This window comes from Talpa europaea (assembly GCF_964194135.1).
Source record: "Talpa europaea genome assembly, chromosome: 3".
NCBI classification, from domain to species: domain Eukaryota; kingdom Metazoa; phylum Chordata; class Mammalia; order Eulipotyphla; family Talpidae; genus Talpa; species Talpa europaea.
In genome coordinates, this window is record NC_140069.1 from 7,068,971 (window position 1) to 7,086,598 (window position 17,628).

General features: G+C 42.8%; 1 protein-coding gene across 4 annotated transcripts in view; it reads left to right on the forward strand.

Annotated features, from left to right (window-relative positions):
* The window catches only part of ASAP1 (ArfGAP with SH3 domain, ankyrin repeat and PH domain 1), a gene marked incomplete at both ends in the record, with an annotated part of 251,064 nt that overhangs the window by 142,265 nt on the left and 91,171 nt on the right, over positions 1–17,628 (forward strand). For all 4 annotated transcript variants that reach the window (XM_084230492.1, XM_084230494.1, XM_084230493.1 and 1 more), the window contains one exon: positions 12,903–13,048. In XM_084230492.1, coding sequence (XP_084086618.1) covers positions 12,903–13,048 — 146 coding nt within the window. The remainder of the gene's footprint in view (positions 1–12,902; positions 13,049–17,628) is intronic.

Below are 17,628 nucleotides of genomic sequence, written 5' to 3' on the forward strand. Positions count from 1 at the left end.
TCCTTTTTTTAAAAACAATTCATCTTTTTATCCATTTTACCCAATCTTGTATATATTTTAATACACTTGAAATATTTATCTTGAAGTTGTTGTATATTAAATCATCAATTCTGTTTTTCTTGAGTTTTTTTATTTTGATTTTTTTTTTTTACTTCCCCCCCCCCCCATGTGTGTCTAGTAATTTCTGTTTGCGTGGTAGACATTATGCATTATATGTTGTGGAGTCTAAATTCTGCTGTCTTCCTGTGAAGCATTATATGGCATGATCACCATCTCTTTGATCATATAAAAGATTTTCTCAGGGTGAGTTTATGTTAGTTCTGCTGGTAGTTATAGGATATAGACCATAGCCCTTTAATACATCCCATACATATAAGGCATGAGTCTGTAGTTTCAGCCCAGAGTGTTTTCCCAAACTCTGCTAACTTTGTGGGATTTGAATTCCAAACTCTCTCCTTAGCGATGGGAAAGTGCTGAAATGCTTCAGCTCTTTAGATATGGTTTTCTGCTGGACTCCTTAAAATGTCATCCATACATGCAGGGTTCACGGTCAGCCAAGGATTTGAAGGGGTATAGAGATAGATTTGAGGCCTCACCTTTTAGTGACGTCAATTTCCAGCTTCTAACACAGTGGCAAACTCTGACCTCAGCTCAGTAAGTGCTACTTTCTGTTTGAGTCCTATTCTTGCCTAGCATGGACTGAGGTCTGCCCTTATGAGAAAAGCCCAAGTAAGCCTGGACTTCCCCAGTTGGGTCCATTCCTTGAAGGATAAGTTCCCCTTCTGATTCTGCTTGGTTTTGTTTGCTCTCTACTGGATCAAGCAAGTTTTTTCCTTATTTTTCAATATTTTGTCCATCCTTTGTTATTGATAGGATGTCTTCAGCTCAGGTTAGTGGGTCACAAATACTTGACATGGGAAATTTTCATGGAACACAGAAAACTATTAAGTACCATCAAGATGACTAGCTAGCAGAATGAGCAAGATAAGCAACATTGTAAAAGAAAATGCATTTGCCTTATTTACAGTAACACTTTTGAGAAATTTTTAGGTTAGATTTTAAAGTTTGCATGTATGAGAAGTAACACATGGAGTCAAATAACCCTTGAAAATCTTTGGGTGGCCTATAAAGTACACTTAAAATAAAACTCATTTTGGTGTTTTTACAAAGTATTGGTATTCCTTTAGGAGCCCTGTTGTTTCTCACTCTCGCATGCTCTCTCTCTTTATCTCTCTGCCACTCACCCTTAGCCCAAAGAGAAGCCCCTTGTGAGTAGCTGAGGAGTAGACATTGGCCCTTCTCTTCCAAAACCCCGCCCACAGCTCACTGAGTGGTGCAGGATACCCAGTCGTTCTTGTTCTCTCCCTCCTCTTCCTCCTTCCCACTCTTTCTTTCACTCCCATTTAAATTAAATCTCATCATTTAAGGCATAGATGTGTGACACCATTGTGGTTTTTGATCCTTCTCAGCTAATCCTTTTACTGTTGACATGAAGACCCAGACTAGTCACTGTAGTTTTACTTAAAGACCACCCTTCTGCCTTGAACAGACCCTCCTTGACAATTCAAGATTCTGTGGGCTGCAGTCCAAATTACATTTTGACTACACTCTTGCTTGGTTTGTGTATCACCAAACTAGCATTGTTTTTTGCTTACATTGTAGCAGAGAATCTGGAGTAATGCCATCATCTTTGGTTTTATTTCTGAGTATGGTATTCTCCCTGGACTTGCTTAAATCCTCCCTCTCCTGTGCTTTCCTGACCACATGGAGTGTTACATGTGAAGCAAATCTGTTACAGTTTCTCACACAAGTCACCATCTTAAGGCAGCCATGCCCTGTGATAACCTCTGGAAAGTAGTCATGCATGCGTGAAATTGTGGTTTGGATGTAGATGTGAGTTTTAAAGTGTCAATTTCTAGTTCTGGAAGGATTCTCTAGTTGAGTCTTTACAAAAAGATAACTACTTACTGATTTTTCTCATGCCCTGTTTGGGTGTGGAAGTCAAGCTATTGATTGTGAAGTGTTTTTCATTGACAATCGATGCTGTGAGACAAACTGATTGGGCTTGAGGGAGGATGACTTTGCATGGTGAGTCTGTCTCTTACATTCTCAGACAACAGAAGGATAGCCTCAGATCTGCCATAGCTCAGATGATGGGTCAAGCATTATTTTTTCTTTATGGAGAGCTACAGAGGGCTTCGACTGTGAAACACTTGGGGTTGGGCTTTATTTTTTGTTTTAATGGAATTTTCTATTTTTCCTCATTGCCTATTAACATGTTTGCTATAGAAAATTCAGATGAGCCAGAAGACTACTAATCGGCCATACTTCTTTCTTGAGCTTGTTTGGTGTGTGTGTTTGTGTGTGTATGTGTGTGTGTTCTGAAATACAGGTGCACACACTTAGGGACACCCCATCACATTTGTAACTCTGTGGCCTTCATTCCCTTGCTTGACCACACAGAGGGTGATATAGAAATTCTGAGGTAGAGAGACTTGTCATGTTTGCGGGTGCTTTTTGTTGTTTACACAGTGAGGAGTAGGGGATGCCTGCTGAAAGGCAGGGGATCTCAGGCAAGAGACACAAGTGCCTGCTGCTCTGTCTAGAAGTAGCTGGGCTTTTCCCAGCAAGGCCCTTCATTTCTCAGTACTTCGGTTGTACTGTCTATGAAACAAATAAGCATCCCTACCCTGTCTATTTATGAAACAGGCAGTGATTATGATGAGTTAAAGATTCTTTTACAACCCAAAATGTACTAGTATATAATAAATGCATCACAGATATCTATATATGTAGCATTAGTGCTAATTAAATCATTAAATAAATAAGCACTGATTGGAAATGTATGCTTTAAAATGTTTTGCTGACAAGGATGTATGATCAAAATAGTCTAAACAACAGTCTAAAGCAATTTTTCCCGAGCCATGTCCTCTCCTGGGACCTCTTATCATCCACCAGGACAAGAACCCAGAGAGGTTTTATTTATTCTCAAATTGTTTTCCACATAATTTATAAATCAAGAAGCTAAAGCTCAGAAGGACTAACCTTTGTTTTCCAGTTTGGGTGTTGGATGAAACTTTGTGAACTAATAGTGAAAATGGGGGTCATGTTTTCAATTACACCTGTTTATAAGGCCTGCCTCCGTGGCATGATGATGGGTAGGCATTCTGTGTGAGGCTGGAGCAGGAGAAAATTGGTTGTCTCCTTTCTAGCTTTTCTTAAGCACCAGCTCTCAAAGCATTAAAATTACCTAGAGAACCATCAGCAATCCAAAGTGTGATGTGCATTTTATTTGGCAGTTAGGAAACCTGAGGATGGAGCCAGAAGAGAGAATATTTCTGCTTCTGCTGTAATGGAGCAGTGTTCAAGTGCTGTTTAAATGCTGAGTAATAGCCCTGTGGAACTCTGCAGGCATCTTTTCTCGGGGCTCTGGTAGTTAATGGATTTGTCAGTGCTGTCGAAATGGGAGCCTGCATGCTGAGTTTCCAGATAACACCCCAGGGGCTGGGGGAGATGCATGCAGAGGCCTGGCTAGAACTTGGCGAGAACAAATCCAAATTCAAAATGACCTTGAAAACTTAGAGGAATGAATCATCCAAAGTGGGATGGAAAAAGGCAATTTAAAAAATGTGCACAGGGCTTTTTGCCTCCAAGGATGTTGCTTTAATCTTAACAGTAGACCTGTGCAGTGAGTGGAGTGGAAAGAGATGAGAAACGGAGGCCTGGGAAGTGACTAATGTGCTCATAATCAAGTAAATGTTGTATCTAAACTAGTGAACATTACATCTAAGAAAATATAGAGCATGGACTCAGTCCAGCCCTCATCCCCGCACTGGCTTTGAAAAATTAAAACAGGTTGTTTTCAGGGTCACTGGATGGATGTTGCTGGTCTTATGGATTGGTGTGGCAGAAAAGATCTGAACCCTGATGTTACAATGAGTAGGAAAGCGAGTCAGTGCTTTTAAAACTTTCATCTTTCCAGTTTTAAACTAAATCCAGGAAGCTCTAGAGAGATGGGGGTCACCATATTGTGCCTCAATTACTCTGGCAACTCAAGCAAACACTTTCTTTACTTCTGGGTTCTAGGTGGTGCTTTTCGGTATGCTGTTTGTTACCTCTTACCTGGAATTTATCTTACCCTAAATCTACTTAACCAACTATTTATTCTTCAAGCTGCTCTCTGTTTCTTGTAAAACCTAACTGCTCCATCCAAGTGTTGTCCATGTTTTAATTTATTTATTAGATACTATGCCTAGGAAGACCATCTTAAGTAAACACTGTATTTTCATAGAGAGGAAAGAAAATAAAGTTGGAACTCGTCCTTGTGCCAGTGCTGATCGATTAAATACTTAAATATTAAAAAGAGAATAAAACTAAGTGGAAAGATTTGGTAACATATTTTAATAACACTAAAACCTTTTCTCATGGCATATAAATAAATTGCATTGGATTAAATATTTAAATGTTAAAAAAATGCTAAACTTTAGGAGGTTTAGGAATATAAGCAGGAAACTCTTTTGGGTAATTGTAGCAATATTTGACTACATTAAATGTAAGTTTCTTTGTGACAGTGGACACCATAGCAAAGTTAAAAGACAAATGGGAGAAAATATTTGCAATACAAATTGCAAAGGATTGCTGTCCCTTATGCAAGACAGTTTTATTACAAACTTAAGGGAAAAAGGCAAGCAATGGAGAACTAAGGCTAAGTGAGTAAACGGGCAGAAAATGCAATGGAGAATAAAATACAAAAAGATACTAACCCAGGCTTACTGTAATCAAGTTTTTCCACATCTGTAAGGCAAGAACAACAACAACAAAACCCACAGTGATCTGTCCGCAGGTGAGGCATGTGGAGAAATAGGCCTCACTGCCAGGATCTGAATTGCTACAGCCAACCTCTTTGGAAAGGAATATTGCAATATTAATTAAAATTTGAAATGTACACCTTTTACATTTACATTTTAAATTCCTCACAATAGTTCTGCTTTTATGAATCTGGGTTTCCAGAGATAAGGTAACAGCTTGTAAGACCTTTTGTATAAGAATATTTATTGTAGCATTGTTTTGGGGGGAAGCAAAAAACTGGAAGTCTCTCAGTAGAGACATAGTTAAATAAATTGTAGTAGAGTTTATTATAGAATATAGTCACTTTTAAAGTAATTAAGTTGATTTACTAGTGTTGAATGTCTTGATCTTTATTCAGTAGGGAAGAAAATAAACCATAGAATCTCATATATAGTACCCTGCTTGACTTTTTTAAGTAATTAAGGGGGGGGGGAACTCCTGTATTTGTATGCATGTCTGTTTTGAGCATGGAGAACATTTTGCTGAGCTATAGCCTGGTTACTTATTGCTTATCTCAAGGAGATGACATTAGAAAAGAGGAAATAACTTTTTTGTTGATACATCGCTATAGTAGTAGAAGACTTCTTTTTTATATTTGTAAAAACAAACTGCATTACATTTTGGAAGTGTGATTAGTGCTACAAAGTCTGTATAAGATACTATAAAAGAACTTATCACTTACCCCTCTGTGCCAGAGCTATGATTTATGACACAGATTTCAGAGTTTTATTATTGTCGTTGTAGCTCATTGTATTTTACATGTGACGACCCATGCTAAGTGGTTTTTGAGGAATAGAAAAAGACTTAATCTAGGAGAATTCTCTAAATGCAGTGAGTATTTACTGAGCACTGACTCTTTGCCTGACCCAACAGTGGGTACACAATAGCCTCTCAGGTGACACTGGGAACCTAGGCCTTGTAAGAGGCTGAGAGGATAGTAAATGACAAACTTGCCTGGGAGGTTACACTTCTTTTTGACCTTGTAAGAGGCAGACTAAGATGTGAATTTGTTTTGGAGAGTGGTGGGCTGAGGTGGTGGACTAGCTTCTGTGACTACAGTATGATGATGCATGTGTCCAAGCTGTCCGCCAGCAGGTTCTTCTTAGCTCATGAAGAGAAAATGATAACCACAAGTTGCTCTGGAGTCTTGGCACAGGAGATAACTTGCATAAAGACCCTGGAGAGAAGCTAGGCTCCCAGGAAGGAGTTTAGGAAGCTATGTTGCAGTGAGGGTTGGTACCTCAGATTTCACTGGGTGAAGCACTTTATAGACTGTTGTCATCCATTTTACTTAGTAACCCTATCAAACAGGTATCAGTGAAGTTAAGAAAGCAGAGTCAGAGATGATACATACACACTGTACTAGGTCAGCAGCCTGTACTGGAAGATCTAGAGTTGGGTCCATGGTTGTCTTTTGTATCCTGGAGCCACCCTCCTTCCCCTATACCATATTACTTAGATTATATCTGTATGTCCATTAACATGACAACTTCAACCTGTAGTCTCAGGGTGATTGGTAAAGGTAAAGATCTTTTTAGCCCCTTGCAGATGCCACCACCACCAGACATGCGCGTCAGGCATCCCGGTAAACCCTGCTCTCCGACGCTGCTGTAAACAGCAAGCCCTTGGCTGCATCCCCTTTAAGCTGTTTGTAGAGTTCAAAGACAGCAGAAAACTTTCCTGCTCTGAACCCTGGAGATAAAGGACTTGGTTATAAAGCTCCCTGCTTTCACAGAATTATTCCAGGATTTCTGTGCCCAGGCGGTGACTTCACACACTAGGAGGGCATTGGTGGGGGCAAGTGGGGGGGGAAATAAATTGTGGGGGGAAATCTGATGATGAGAATTTCATCCTGAAACATAAAGGTCCCTGAATCTTGTCCATGGCAAATGCTGGACCAAAACACCAATGGTTCCCAGTTCTTCATCTGCACAGCCAAGACTGGGTAGTTGGCTGGAAAGCATGTGGTCTTTGGCAGGATGAAGGAGGGCATGGCTATTGTGGAAGCCTTGGAGACTCTGGGTCCAGGAATGGAAGGCCAGCAGGAAGATCACCACTGATGACTATGGGCACATCTAGTAAATTTGACTTGTGTTATGTCTTAACCACCAGGTCATTCCTTCTGTAGCTCAGGACAGCGCCCCTTTATCCCCATCTGCTTGAAATACCTTACAGTCTTCATGCTTTCCCTATGGCTCTTTGGGTTCCATGTTTTCCTTACCTACTTCCAAATCTAGACAAATTGCTGAGTTAAATTTATTATTATGAAATAAACAATAACGAAAGAGGTTTTTTTAGAGTCTTGCCTTTACCACATTTCACATGGAAATCACGGTCCAGAAAAATTAAATTCCTTTTCCATGCCTGTCAGGACCAGAACAGGATTCAAACCCAAGTCTCTGCAACAATCAGGCCTATGTCCTCCACCCAGTGATACCTCAGTGAACATTAGGTTGTGTGAAGCCAACGTTGGGGATGCTTTTTTTGGATAGATTTTTATGAGTGCCCCGCAGCCCTTGTACTCAGGAAATAGAAATGACCCTTGTGGTTTCATAGTGTTCTCTGTTGTTGCTATTGCTGCTGTTTTCCCAAAGAGCATTCACATTAACTATGGTATCTTCACCTCTTAGCTGTCAGCCTCCAAGAGAAGACTGGGTAGGTATTATTAGAGGAAATTAAGGCCCCTGAGAGCCTTAGTCACCTGACCCAGGGTCACTTGACATCTAGCTCAATTAGAGAAGTTCTAGTGGTTCCTGTACTTAACCAAGTACACTGGTTAACAGCAAGGGCTCTGCGGGTGGTGCCTGTCGGTTCCACTTACTAGCTGAGTGACCTTGGGCAGCTTGTAATCTCTCTGAGCCAGTTTCTCGTTTATGCAAAAGGGTCAGTAATAAGCAAGTTACTGTATTGAAGGAGGTAATGCAGAAGAAATACTTAGCATAGTTCCTGGTGCATGAAGTAAACAAATTTTAACTGCAATTATTATAGCTGTTGTAATTACTATGGGATAGGAGGTCTTACTCTCTTTTTGTGGGTGGAGGAGGGATGTTTATCATCGCACCTTTCATATGGTAGGTTTCAAACAGATGTGAGCAGTACATTTTGTGGTGTCCAAGACCACCTTTCCTGGCTCAGTCAGTGGAAAGGATGGGATTTGGAGTTGAATGAAGCTGAGTTCTAATTTGACTTCCCAACTAAGTTTCACCATTCTTTGGCATAAAACAGTAGCCTGGACAGAGGTGTGGGGTAGTCACTGTGGCGGGGCCTGCTGTAGTCAGTGCTAAGTAAACTGCGGCCATAATCACAGCTGTGGCGGAGAACCGGAGGTTGACTTGGCAGCCAGTCTCAAGGTTTTGTGAAAGTCTCCCAGTTTGATGAGACCTGACACAAGGTGACACTAGGCACACAACTCTGAGAGAAGGCCTGTTTAATCGTTGCTATGATTCTGAAGATTCTTACACCAGTACTTTTTTTTTTTAAGATTTATTTATTTGTTTATACAAGCACTGGGTACAGTCAGAAGCGTGGGAGGGCGAGAGAATTCACCAGAGCCAGAGCGGGGAGCAGAACAGGCAGACTGATGAAATACACTGCTGAGGGGAGCAGCGGGTGCGACAGGAGAGGTCTGTGCACCATGTGCGACCCTCGCCCAGCGGCCAGAGATCAAACCAGCGCTGCGGTGGCTGCGGGCAGCTTTGTAACCCAGCGCTCAACCGCTGCGCCATCGGGGAGGCCCCACACCAGTACTTTTAAAGGGTATTGACTTTAACTGTACTCCCCTGGTGCTTGTTATTGCCAGCCCCTGGGGATGTAGACTCGGTGCCACCATTGATTTTGGAGTGTTGCTGGGAGCCTCTGCCACCGGGTCAGGCTTGCCCTGCAGCAGCAGCTCAAGGTGGGCAACCTGGTGCTTCCATTGTTGTCATCCTGGTCTTCTTGTTCACTGAGCTTTTTATCATGGAGCGCCTGGCACTCAGTGTCTCACTTAGTCTCCGTCGTTCCCCTGGGAGGTCAGTGCCACCCTTACCTCGGTGTTACAGCTGGGGAGGCTGCAGCTTACAAAGGTGAAGTTACTTGACCAAAGAAACCAGACCTGGAATTGGAGCCTCGATCCCTCCCACTTTAACATGTCCACAAGACACGTTCTGTTGTTACACCTGTGCTGTGACTGTACTCTCCAAGCCACTTCCCTGAACCCTGAGTTCACCTTCCATGGGAATGGCTTGCTGAGCTCTGTGACATGTCCCTCTCTCCTCCAGAATCTGCCTCCTCACCCTCACTCCATACCTGTGGAAAAGCCGCTGGGAAAACCTTTAATTTCGTGCGAGGGAATATGTGTGTTTATATAATCTTCCTAGCGAATTGTCAGTGTTAGATTAGAATGAAGTGTGCAGAAAATACTGAAAACGTGAGACATGTCCCTGTGCTATTTGATGTTTAATGCATCTCTCTGTGTTAGAACTAACCGTGTACCTCGGGGTGCTTTTTGGGCACAAGCCACATGGCACATGCCTGGCACTATTCTGGCACCGTCGATTTAATTCTCATCATTTTTACCTTGAATAGGATTATTATTATTGTCCAAAAATACAGATCACAAATTGTTTTATTTCAAAATGTGTATCTACTCTAGGAAGTCTCTCATATGTGTCTGCAGTGCAGAGATGTGTGCATACAAACACACACAGACTTGGATAGATAGCACCATTAGTCAGTTATCGAATTAGCAAAACACGTGGATAGGACCTGTTACCCAGCCTGTACTTACATATCAAGTCTGTCTTCTGCCTCTCCCAGCACATCTTATGTTTCCTCTGCTGGATAAGCATAATGCTTCCCTTGCAGAGTTCTCGCAAGGGTTAAATATGCTATTGTTAAATATAAAAGCATTCAGGTCAGAGAAGACACCAGTGCTCCTTTCCTGTGGCCTGTCTCTGCCTTTGCCACATCATCCTTGGGGTTTTTGTTTTGTTTTGTTTTTAAAGATTTATTTATCTATACAAGCACTGGGTACACTCAGAAGCGCAGGAGGGTGAGAGAATTCACCAGAGCCAGAGCGGAGAGCAGAGCAGGCAGACTGACGAAGGACACTGCTGAGGGGAGCAGCGGGCGGCAGGAGAGGGACCCTCGCCAGCGGCCAGGGATGGAACCAGCACTGCGGAGGCTGCGGGCAGCTTTGCAACCCAGCGCTCAACCTCTGCGCCACCTGGGAGGCCCCATCCTTGCTTTTTGATGAGTCCATGGTCCCCGATAGGCTGAGAGCTTTGCCTACTTGTTTCCATTCTCTGCGTGACATTCCCCACCAGAGTAATGACCGTGTCGGGGAGGAAGGGAGGACATTGAGATTGGGTTGAGGGACAGGGTAGAGGAGCAGAAGTGCTCCGGAATAATTTAATTTTTGAGCACATGGATATTCTTTTAATTTAATGATTCCGATATACTTCATTTGAATTATTTTATACTTTAAGAGAACAAAAAGCCTATGTACTTTGTTTCACCATTGAGAGCCCCTTGAAAACAGCTGAAATGGACAGGCAGTTGAATTTCTCTTTGCCGGCGTCCAGCAGCAGAATGGATGTCAGGTGAGGTGGGATTCTCAACAGTGAGAGGAGACTCGGGGCAGACAGAGAGGGGTGCAGAGGTGGCGTCTGCCTCCGAGAGACAGCAAACATGTGCATCCTGGCCTCTGAGCTGATGTGGCCTTTCCTTTGTGTTTTTCTGAGCCGCTTCTCTGAGTGAACTTGGATAGTAACCAGAGCTGCATTTTATCTTTTTTATATCTCAGCCTGAAATGCTGACATCTGCTGTAGGCATTATGAATTTTTAATAGGGTGATGATTAGTGACTACTCGACCCTCACTTTACTCACTGGACTGCGATGACATTTATGCCCTTCCTTGTACTCAGGCCTCCTTCCTGAGTCTGTTGCTGCTGCATGCAGTGTTGGAGAGTGAAATATTTTAAAATTTCATCTCAGATTTTGACCAGTCTAGATTGAAGAAGGAAGTGCATCTTCAATTCCTGAAAAGGAAACCAATTAGTCCAAGTCAACAAATACTTACAGAGCCCCAGCTTCCTCAGCCCTCATCACTGTGTTCGTTGGAGGGATGCAGATGTGAGCCAGAGGAGCCTCTCGTGGTCTGGCGGCCAGGAAAAGCCTGTATTTCCACAAATATGATGTGATGTGGTGGAAAATATTGCAATAGAGATACAAAGAATTAGGGCAAGGAAGGATCCTTGCTAATAAGGGAGGACTTAACAAGAAGAAAAGAGGTGGTATTTGAATGAAGCCTTTAAAGGTACACTTTAAAGGACATTTGATGTGCATATTTGTTCCTTTATTCATTAAAATCATGCATCTGTTGTGAGCCTGCTTAAAAGTTCTTGCTTCCTGAACTCCATGACAGAGGAAGAAAGAGGAAGAGAGTTGAGCACAAGCATCTGAAACGCTTCCATGTGAAAGTGGCACATGCCTTCTCCACTCACATTTCTCTGGTCTGTGCAGGTCACACTCCATGCCTTACTCAAGAGTGTGGGCGTGGTGGTTTGCCATAGCAGTCTGAGGATTGGGAACGTGGCATCTGTGAGGAGTGGTGATGTCTGCCCAAAGAGTCACGAGATCTGCTACACAACCTAGCAGGGTTGCACTGGGTGCTATACTGATAACAGACTGCAGGGGATGAGGCCCTTCAACAGAGAGACTGTTGCAGAACCTTTTGCAGTAATTAGGCAAGAGGCGATGTTCTCTGGGGTTCATGGCTGTGAGAGGTCTGCTTTTCAATGTCCTTTAAAGGTAGATGCCAAAGGCTTTGCCACTGGATTGCATCCGGGGTATGAGACAGTGAAAAGTCCAGTATGACTTGGTGGATTTCAACCTAAACCACTACAAGAACGTGTTTTGCCATTGACTGAGATAGGGGACTGCAGAGGGAAAAGGGCTGGAGGTAGAACATCAGGGTTTATTTCATATGTTAACATGGAGTGTAGTTATTGGACATCTGACACTAAATAGGCAACTAAGATCTAAGTTTTTTTTCAAGGGTAGGGTCTTGTCTGGGGATGTCAGTTTGGGAGTTGTCAGCTGATAGAAAATTATTTAAAAATCTTAAGATGGAGATCCAAAGAGAATGAGCCCAGGTTTAGGCCAGAGACTAAGGCCAGGGCCCCCAAACATGATAAGGTCAAGGAGATGACGATTCAGCAAAGACGATGGCAGAGAGCAGCGTGAGCTGGGAGGACGGTCAGAAGGGGATGATACCCTGGAAGCCAAATAAAAGGAGGACTTCAAGGAGGTGGGAGCTGTTACCACGAGGGGACTTTCACTCTTGAGAGATTTGAATACTTTACAAGAAGTCTAAAGATGTCAGCTCCTCAGCACCACACTTTTTGTAGGATAGACTATTAGTCTTGTTTAAATAGATCAGAAAATAAAAGCTTGGCAAGAGAAAGTTTACTCACATTTTATTAGTATCTCTTACGTGCTGGCTAGGACAGAAGCTGTGGTAGCTAAAAAAAACTGCTAAGGTGGGTGGCAGGACCAAACTTCAAACCAGCATCTTTCTGATCCACACCTGCCCATTTTGCACCAACAGCTGGATATGGAAAAGCATTTTACACACTGCTCCTCACACCTGGGGCTTAAACAGAATGAAAGAGAATTAAGATTAGTTGCAGAGGAAGAAAAAATGTTTGAATTACTGGATTTTTCTTTTGCATGACATGATTGATTTGCTAAGGAGAATTTTTTCCTTTTTTCCCAATAATCATATTTTCTTAATTGTTCAAAAGTGTGATCACTTGACTCCTCAGATAGAGGAATGGGGGCCGCTGTGGATTGACTGGAATGTAAGTGAGCTACATGCTGTGATAGAAAAGGGGGGGCTCCTTTAATAGAATGAGGACATTCAGTGTCCTGCTGACCCCTGCCTGGACATGCGCAATAAATATACTGACATAGTTTCTCTTTGCTTTTTCTAGTCATCAGTCAATGTGCAAAATAACTTGTCATTGTGGCAAATAATAACTCAGACTCCTCCTCCTCCTTTCTTTTTTAGATCATGTGCAGAATGAAGAAAACTATGCACAAGTGCTTGATAAATTCGGAAGTAATTTTTTAAGTCGAGACAACCCAGATCTTGGGACCGCTTTTGTGAAGTTCTCTACTCTTACCAAGGAACTGTCCACACTGCTGAAAAATCTGGTAAGCCATTTTTCATAAAGCTTTTTTTTTTTAATTATAGCCTAATTAAAGCATAAGAAAATTGTAATGAGAAAAGTAATCTTTACTCAACCTTTCAGTCCTATGGATTAAGGAAAAATTAAAATTAAAAAAAATTTTTTCAGTTCTTGGTATGGAGGCACATTTAAAGAAAATACCAATGCGAAATCCCTAGAATTTATGCCTTTGACTCTACTGGTATTAGGGTTGATATATTGAATCCAAGGAGATTGTTGAACTAAATTCTCTTCCTCTGCTGCTGTTTTGCTTTTGTTTCAGATAACTTTTAGCTACTTTTACTCTTTAAGGTGTGGCGTGATGATGATTTCTGTCAAATATACATTGGAGATCCACGTTACAAGTGATACATCTCATTTGTGTGAAGACGTTCGTGTATTTTGATCATAATTCATGCCTTCAAATCCACACGCCCTTTTCACCCATGCCAAAAAAAAGATTTTGAGATTTAGGGAATCTGTGGTTCCAGAAGTAGATGACAAGAAGGATCTCTAAAACCCTGGAACCTCAGGGAACTGACCTTCGGAGGTGGACACAGCATGGGGGCTGGGCATCTGTGAGCCAGGCAGCCTTGTCTGGGCTTCCCTACCCTCCCCCACCCTCACTGTGTAGATGTTTAATAACTCTCTTATCTCCTAAGTCCCAAGAGATGGGGTACAAGAAAGTGGAAAGCTGCCCAAGGAAAGCTGTGTGTACTATCCTTTCCTCAGCCCTACCCTGGAAAAGAGCTGCTGCTTCCTTCCCTCCCGCTGACTGCCCCAGTCTATGTTGTACCTTTGCCTCCTTAAAGCATCAAGGTCAAGATGTCTTGAGTCAGTTACGTAGGTATCAGCTACTTAAAGGCCTGTGTGAGAAGCTTGTCACAAATCTACTTGATACAACAGCTACTGTACAGAGGAATACATTCTACTGGGAAAATGAGAACTACCTACCCCATGAAGTATGTTGACCTGATTATTTGGCCAGTCAGAATATTCTTTTCTTTCTCTCATACTAGAGAAACATATTTGTGTATGTGTCTGACAATTTAATTCTAATTAACTTGAATGGTTGTTTATGCCGTTGAGCTAGTCTTACACAGTGACAACTAATCCTAAAGAAAATAAATGTTGGAAATAGAAATATGACTTATTTTCAGAAACTTGAGAAAGGATGATTTTGAACTTACCACCCACATGTTCCCACACTCCAGGGTTTATTTGACAAATCCCTGATATTTCCATAAAGATTATATATATCTTTTTCAGATGGGGGCCCTCTAACTTTTCCTCCTGCCAGGTCATGCCTGCCTCCGCAGGCGGCACCACAGGCGGGGTGGTGTGGTGGGAAATGAGGAAGTGAAACGAGGCTCCGACAGCTCACTTGGGTAATAGCTGGTGGAGACTCGCTCCAGGAGGAAGTTCTATTTTCCCCATGGTGGGCGTTTTCATAGGAGTAGCTTGCTAACCTCTAGTGTCCATGTATTTGGCTTAAGTCAAGAGTCATCATGTCCATGTTTCCTAGTGTCACATCGACACTTCCTGCATAGCCAGTCCCCTCCCTCTGTGGAGACTCGCCATCCTTACAAATCTTTGTGCTCAGGCACTGCTTAGCTTCCCCTAAACACACCCCAAACTCCAGACCTCCTCCTTCCATGTCTACTCCCCTTTAAGAAGTAGAAGTCTAAGAAAATTCTAGAAGAAGTTGCTGGACAGCCCAATTCATTTAATTGAAAAAATAAAAACAAACATTTTCCTTTGAAGATAGTGTGGATTCCTGCCAAGGGAGCAGGTAAAAGAATCAGCCTGTACTACAGTTGGTTTCTGAGGAACACTATTCTCAGGGAATAAAAAGACCGTCCCAGGCATACAGGCAGCCTGACAGCAAGTCAGCAGCTTGCTGCCTCCCTTTTCATGTTTTGCCAGGGAAGGGAAGCAGAGGGGGCAGAGGAAGCCCAGCCCTCAGGGAGGGGCGGGATTTCTGGGTCAGCTTGCAAGCACCACAGTCCCCTCATGAGGAGTGTGGGGAGCACTCCCAGCTTGTAGATCCTGGGAACCAGGGTTTCTCAGGAGATTCCCCAAAGTGCTGTTCTCTGAGGCTCATGAAGGCTGCGGGGCTGAGGCTGGATTTATAGCCAGGTTCTCACTTAAAGCTGACCTGCCTCTGAGGACTTCGTTGTCGCTGGTGAACTCCCAGCTCCTGGCAGAGTCCACGTACCAAGCCACGACTTAAGTAACTGACTCTCCCTCTCCCTCCCCTCCACATCCAAGAACAAGATTTTAGGTAAAAAGTTGTTTCCCTCTTAAAACAGGGTGAAAAGGGCTGTGAAGTGTCGGTGGTGGGAGGAATATGCATTTTGGTCTCAATCAGACATGGAATCCCATCTCCACCTTCCTAGCTTTTGAGGCTCGGCACATCACGTAACTCCTTTAATGCTGTTTTCCTTCAGTGTGCACAGAAATAATAGTATCGGTTTCTTGGAAGCGATGGGAGTGCATAGAAATCATGGAAGTAGATCACCAAGCACTGCGCCTGACACATGAAACTTGCTTAAAAGCTAGCTTTGAATATTTCCATCTTTTTTGTGTGGTCTCTACAGCAGTTGCTGTGTAAAGGCGGGTGTGGGGGGTCCTGTTCCATTTTACAGATAAGTGCGCCAAACCTCAAAAAAAGAATAGGCCTGGGGAGTGGTGGAATTAGCGCCTGAGCTCAAGTTCTCTAAGGACCATGCACCATTTCAGTGGGGCTGCTCCCCACCAGGTACATGGCCACCATGTTGCCTTTGTGGGCTCTGTGGACGCCAGGGACTCACCCATGTGTCACTGGAACCTGTCAGTGGTCGTCAGACTCCTGTTGTGTTCGCTGCAGCCTGCTTTCTTGCCAGCTTTTCCCTCTTAGTTTCCCTCATTGTAAGTTCTAGTAGATTGAAGAGGGAGAGGTTCACCAGTAGTAGTTCTCAAACTTTTTGATCTTAGGACACCAATCTTAAAAATGACTGAGGACACCAAAGAGCTTTTGTTTATGGGGACTATTTCTATCCATCTTTGCTGTTTTTGCATTTAAAGCTAAGAAATTTTAAAATCCCTTCATTCATTTTGTTGCAATATGTGGTTTTGGGTGAAGAAGGCAAAAGTGGGCCCTCATCCGGGAGCCTGTCAAAACCTGACAAGTGTTGGTTCTTAAAAGTTACTAGAATTGTAGGCCTCCCCGGTGGCGCAGCGGTTGAGCGCTGGGTTGCGAAGCTGCCCGCAGCCTCCGCGGCGCCAGTTCCATCCCCGGCTGCTCCCCGGCCACGGGAGGAGGGTCCCACATGGCGCGCAGACCTCTCCTGCCCCCCGCTGCTCCCCTCAGCAGTGTGCTTCGGTCCTTCTGCCTGCGCTCTGGCTCTGGTGAATTCTCTCACCCTCCCGCGCTTCTGACTGTACCCAGTGCTTGTATAAACAAAAACAAAACAAACAAATAAAATAAATAAATAAAACATGCCTCTAAAAAAAAAAAAAAGTTACTAGAATTGTGAATTTCAAACCATGCAAATGAACTTTAAGTATCCGGAAGCTGTCAAGCTCATGGTAACAGAAGTTTTCCAGAATTTTAACTTTCCCTGAAAACTCCAATTTTATCATTAGCAACAAATACTATCACTTGTTTATCTTGCAGTGACAGGCTCTTTCATTTTTGAGAAAATGTTTGCCAAATACTCAAGTCTCCGTTCCACAGTTTGTCAGTCATTCTTTTGAAGGAAAACAGTGGTGTTTCTCTAAAAAAACAAAAACCTAACCTAACAAATAAAACCAGCTAATTCAGCTTGTACCTCAAGATATCTGTGTGTCTTGGTGTGATGCCCTTGAAAGTACTTTATGCAACTCCCCGGGGTAACATAAAGGCATCAGAAGTTTCCCTTCGGTTACTTTTGCATTGTCTGTGCAAATGTCAAAAGTAGAAAAGTCACATAAATCCTCTCAGTTATTATAAAAAACTATAAAAATCACTTTTGACCTTGGGGACCTCTAGGGACCTATGGACCATGGTTTGAGAGTCACTGGCATCCGAAATCAAGGGCTTTGGTGTGACTCCAACCCTGCCCCCAAGTAGGTTGATGTTGCCTAACTTTTGAGCATGAGTTTCCTCACTGGGAGGGTGAGGAAAGGTACCTTTACTACCTACCTCTTTGTTTGCATGAATTTCAAATCATACCACCCACCTGAGAAACTTGGTAAACTGCAAAGTCCTTGAGTCACACAGAGTGGATTGTTAACATATTAATAGACTGCATTAATATTCAAACAACATGGTATTAATAGCCACTGCAAGGGACTTAATGTGTTTCTTTCTACTATAAAAAGAACATATGCCTAGTGGGGAAAATTTAAAATACAAGGATAAAATTGTGCTTTCTCTTTTATAGTCCCCCTACCCAGAGATAACCATCACTGATATTTGGGGCTTATCTTTCTAGTCCTCTTTTCTGCAGCTTCTTTTACGCCCAGATAGATGAAATTCCATGTTCTAAGCAATTTGTATTTCACTAGATTTTCCTTGGTGCTGGCCTTAGAGCATACACACTT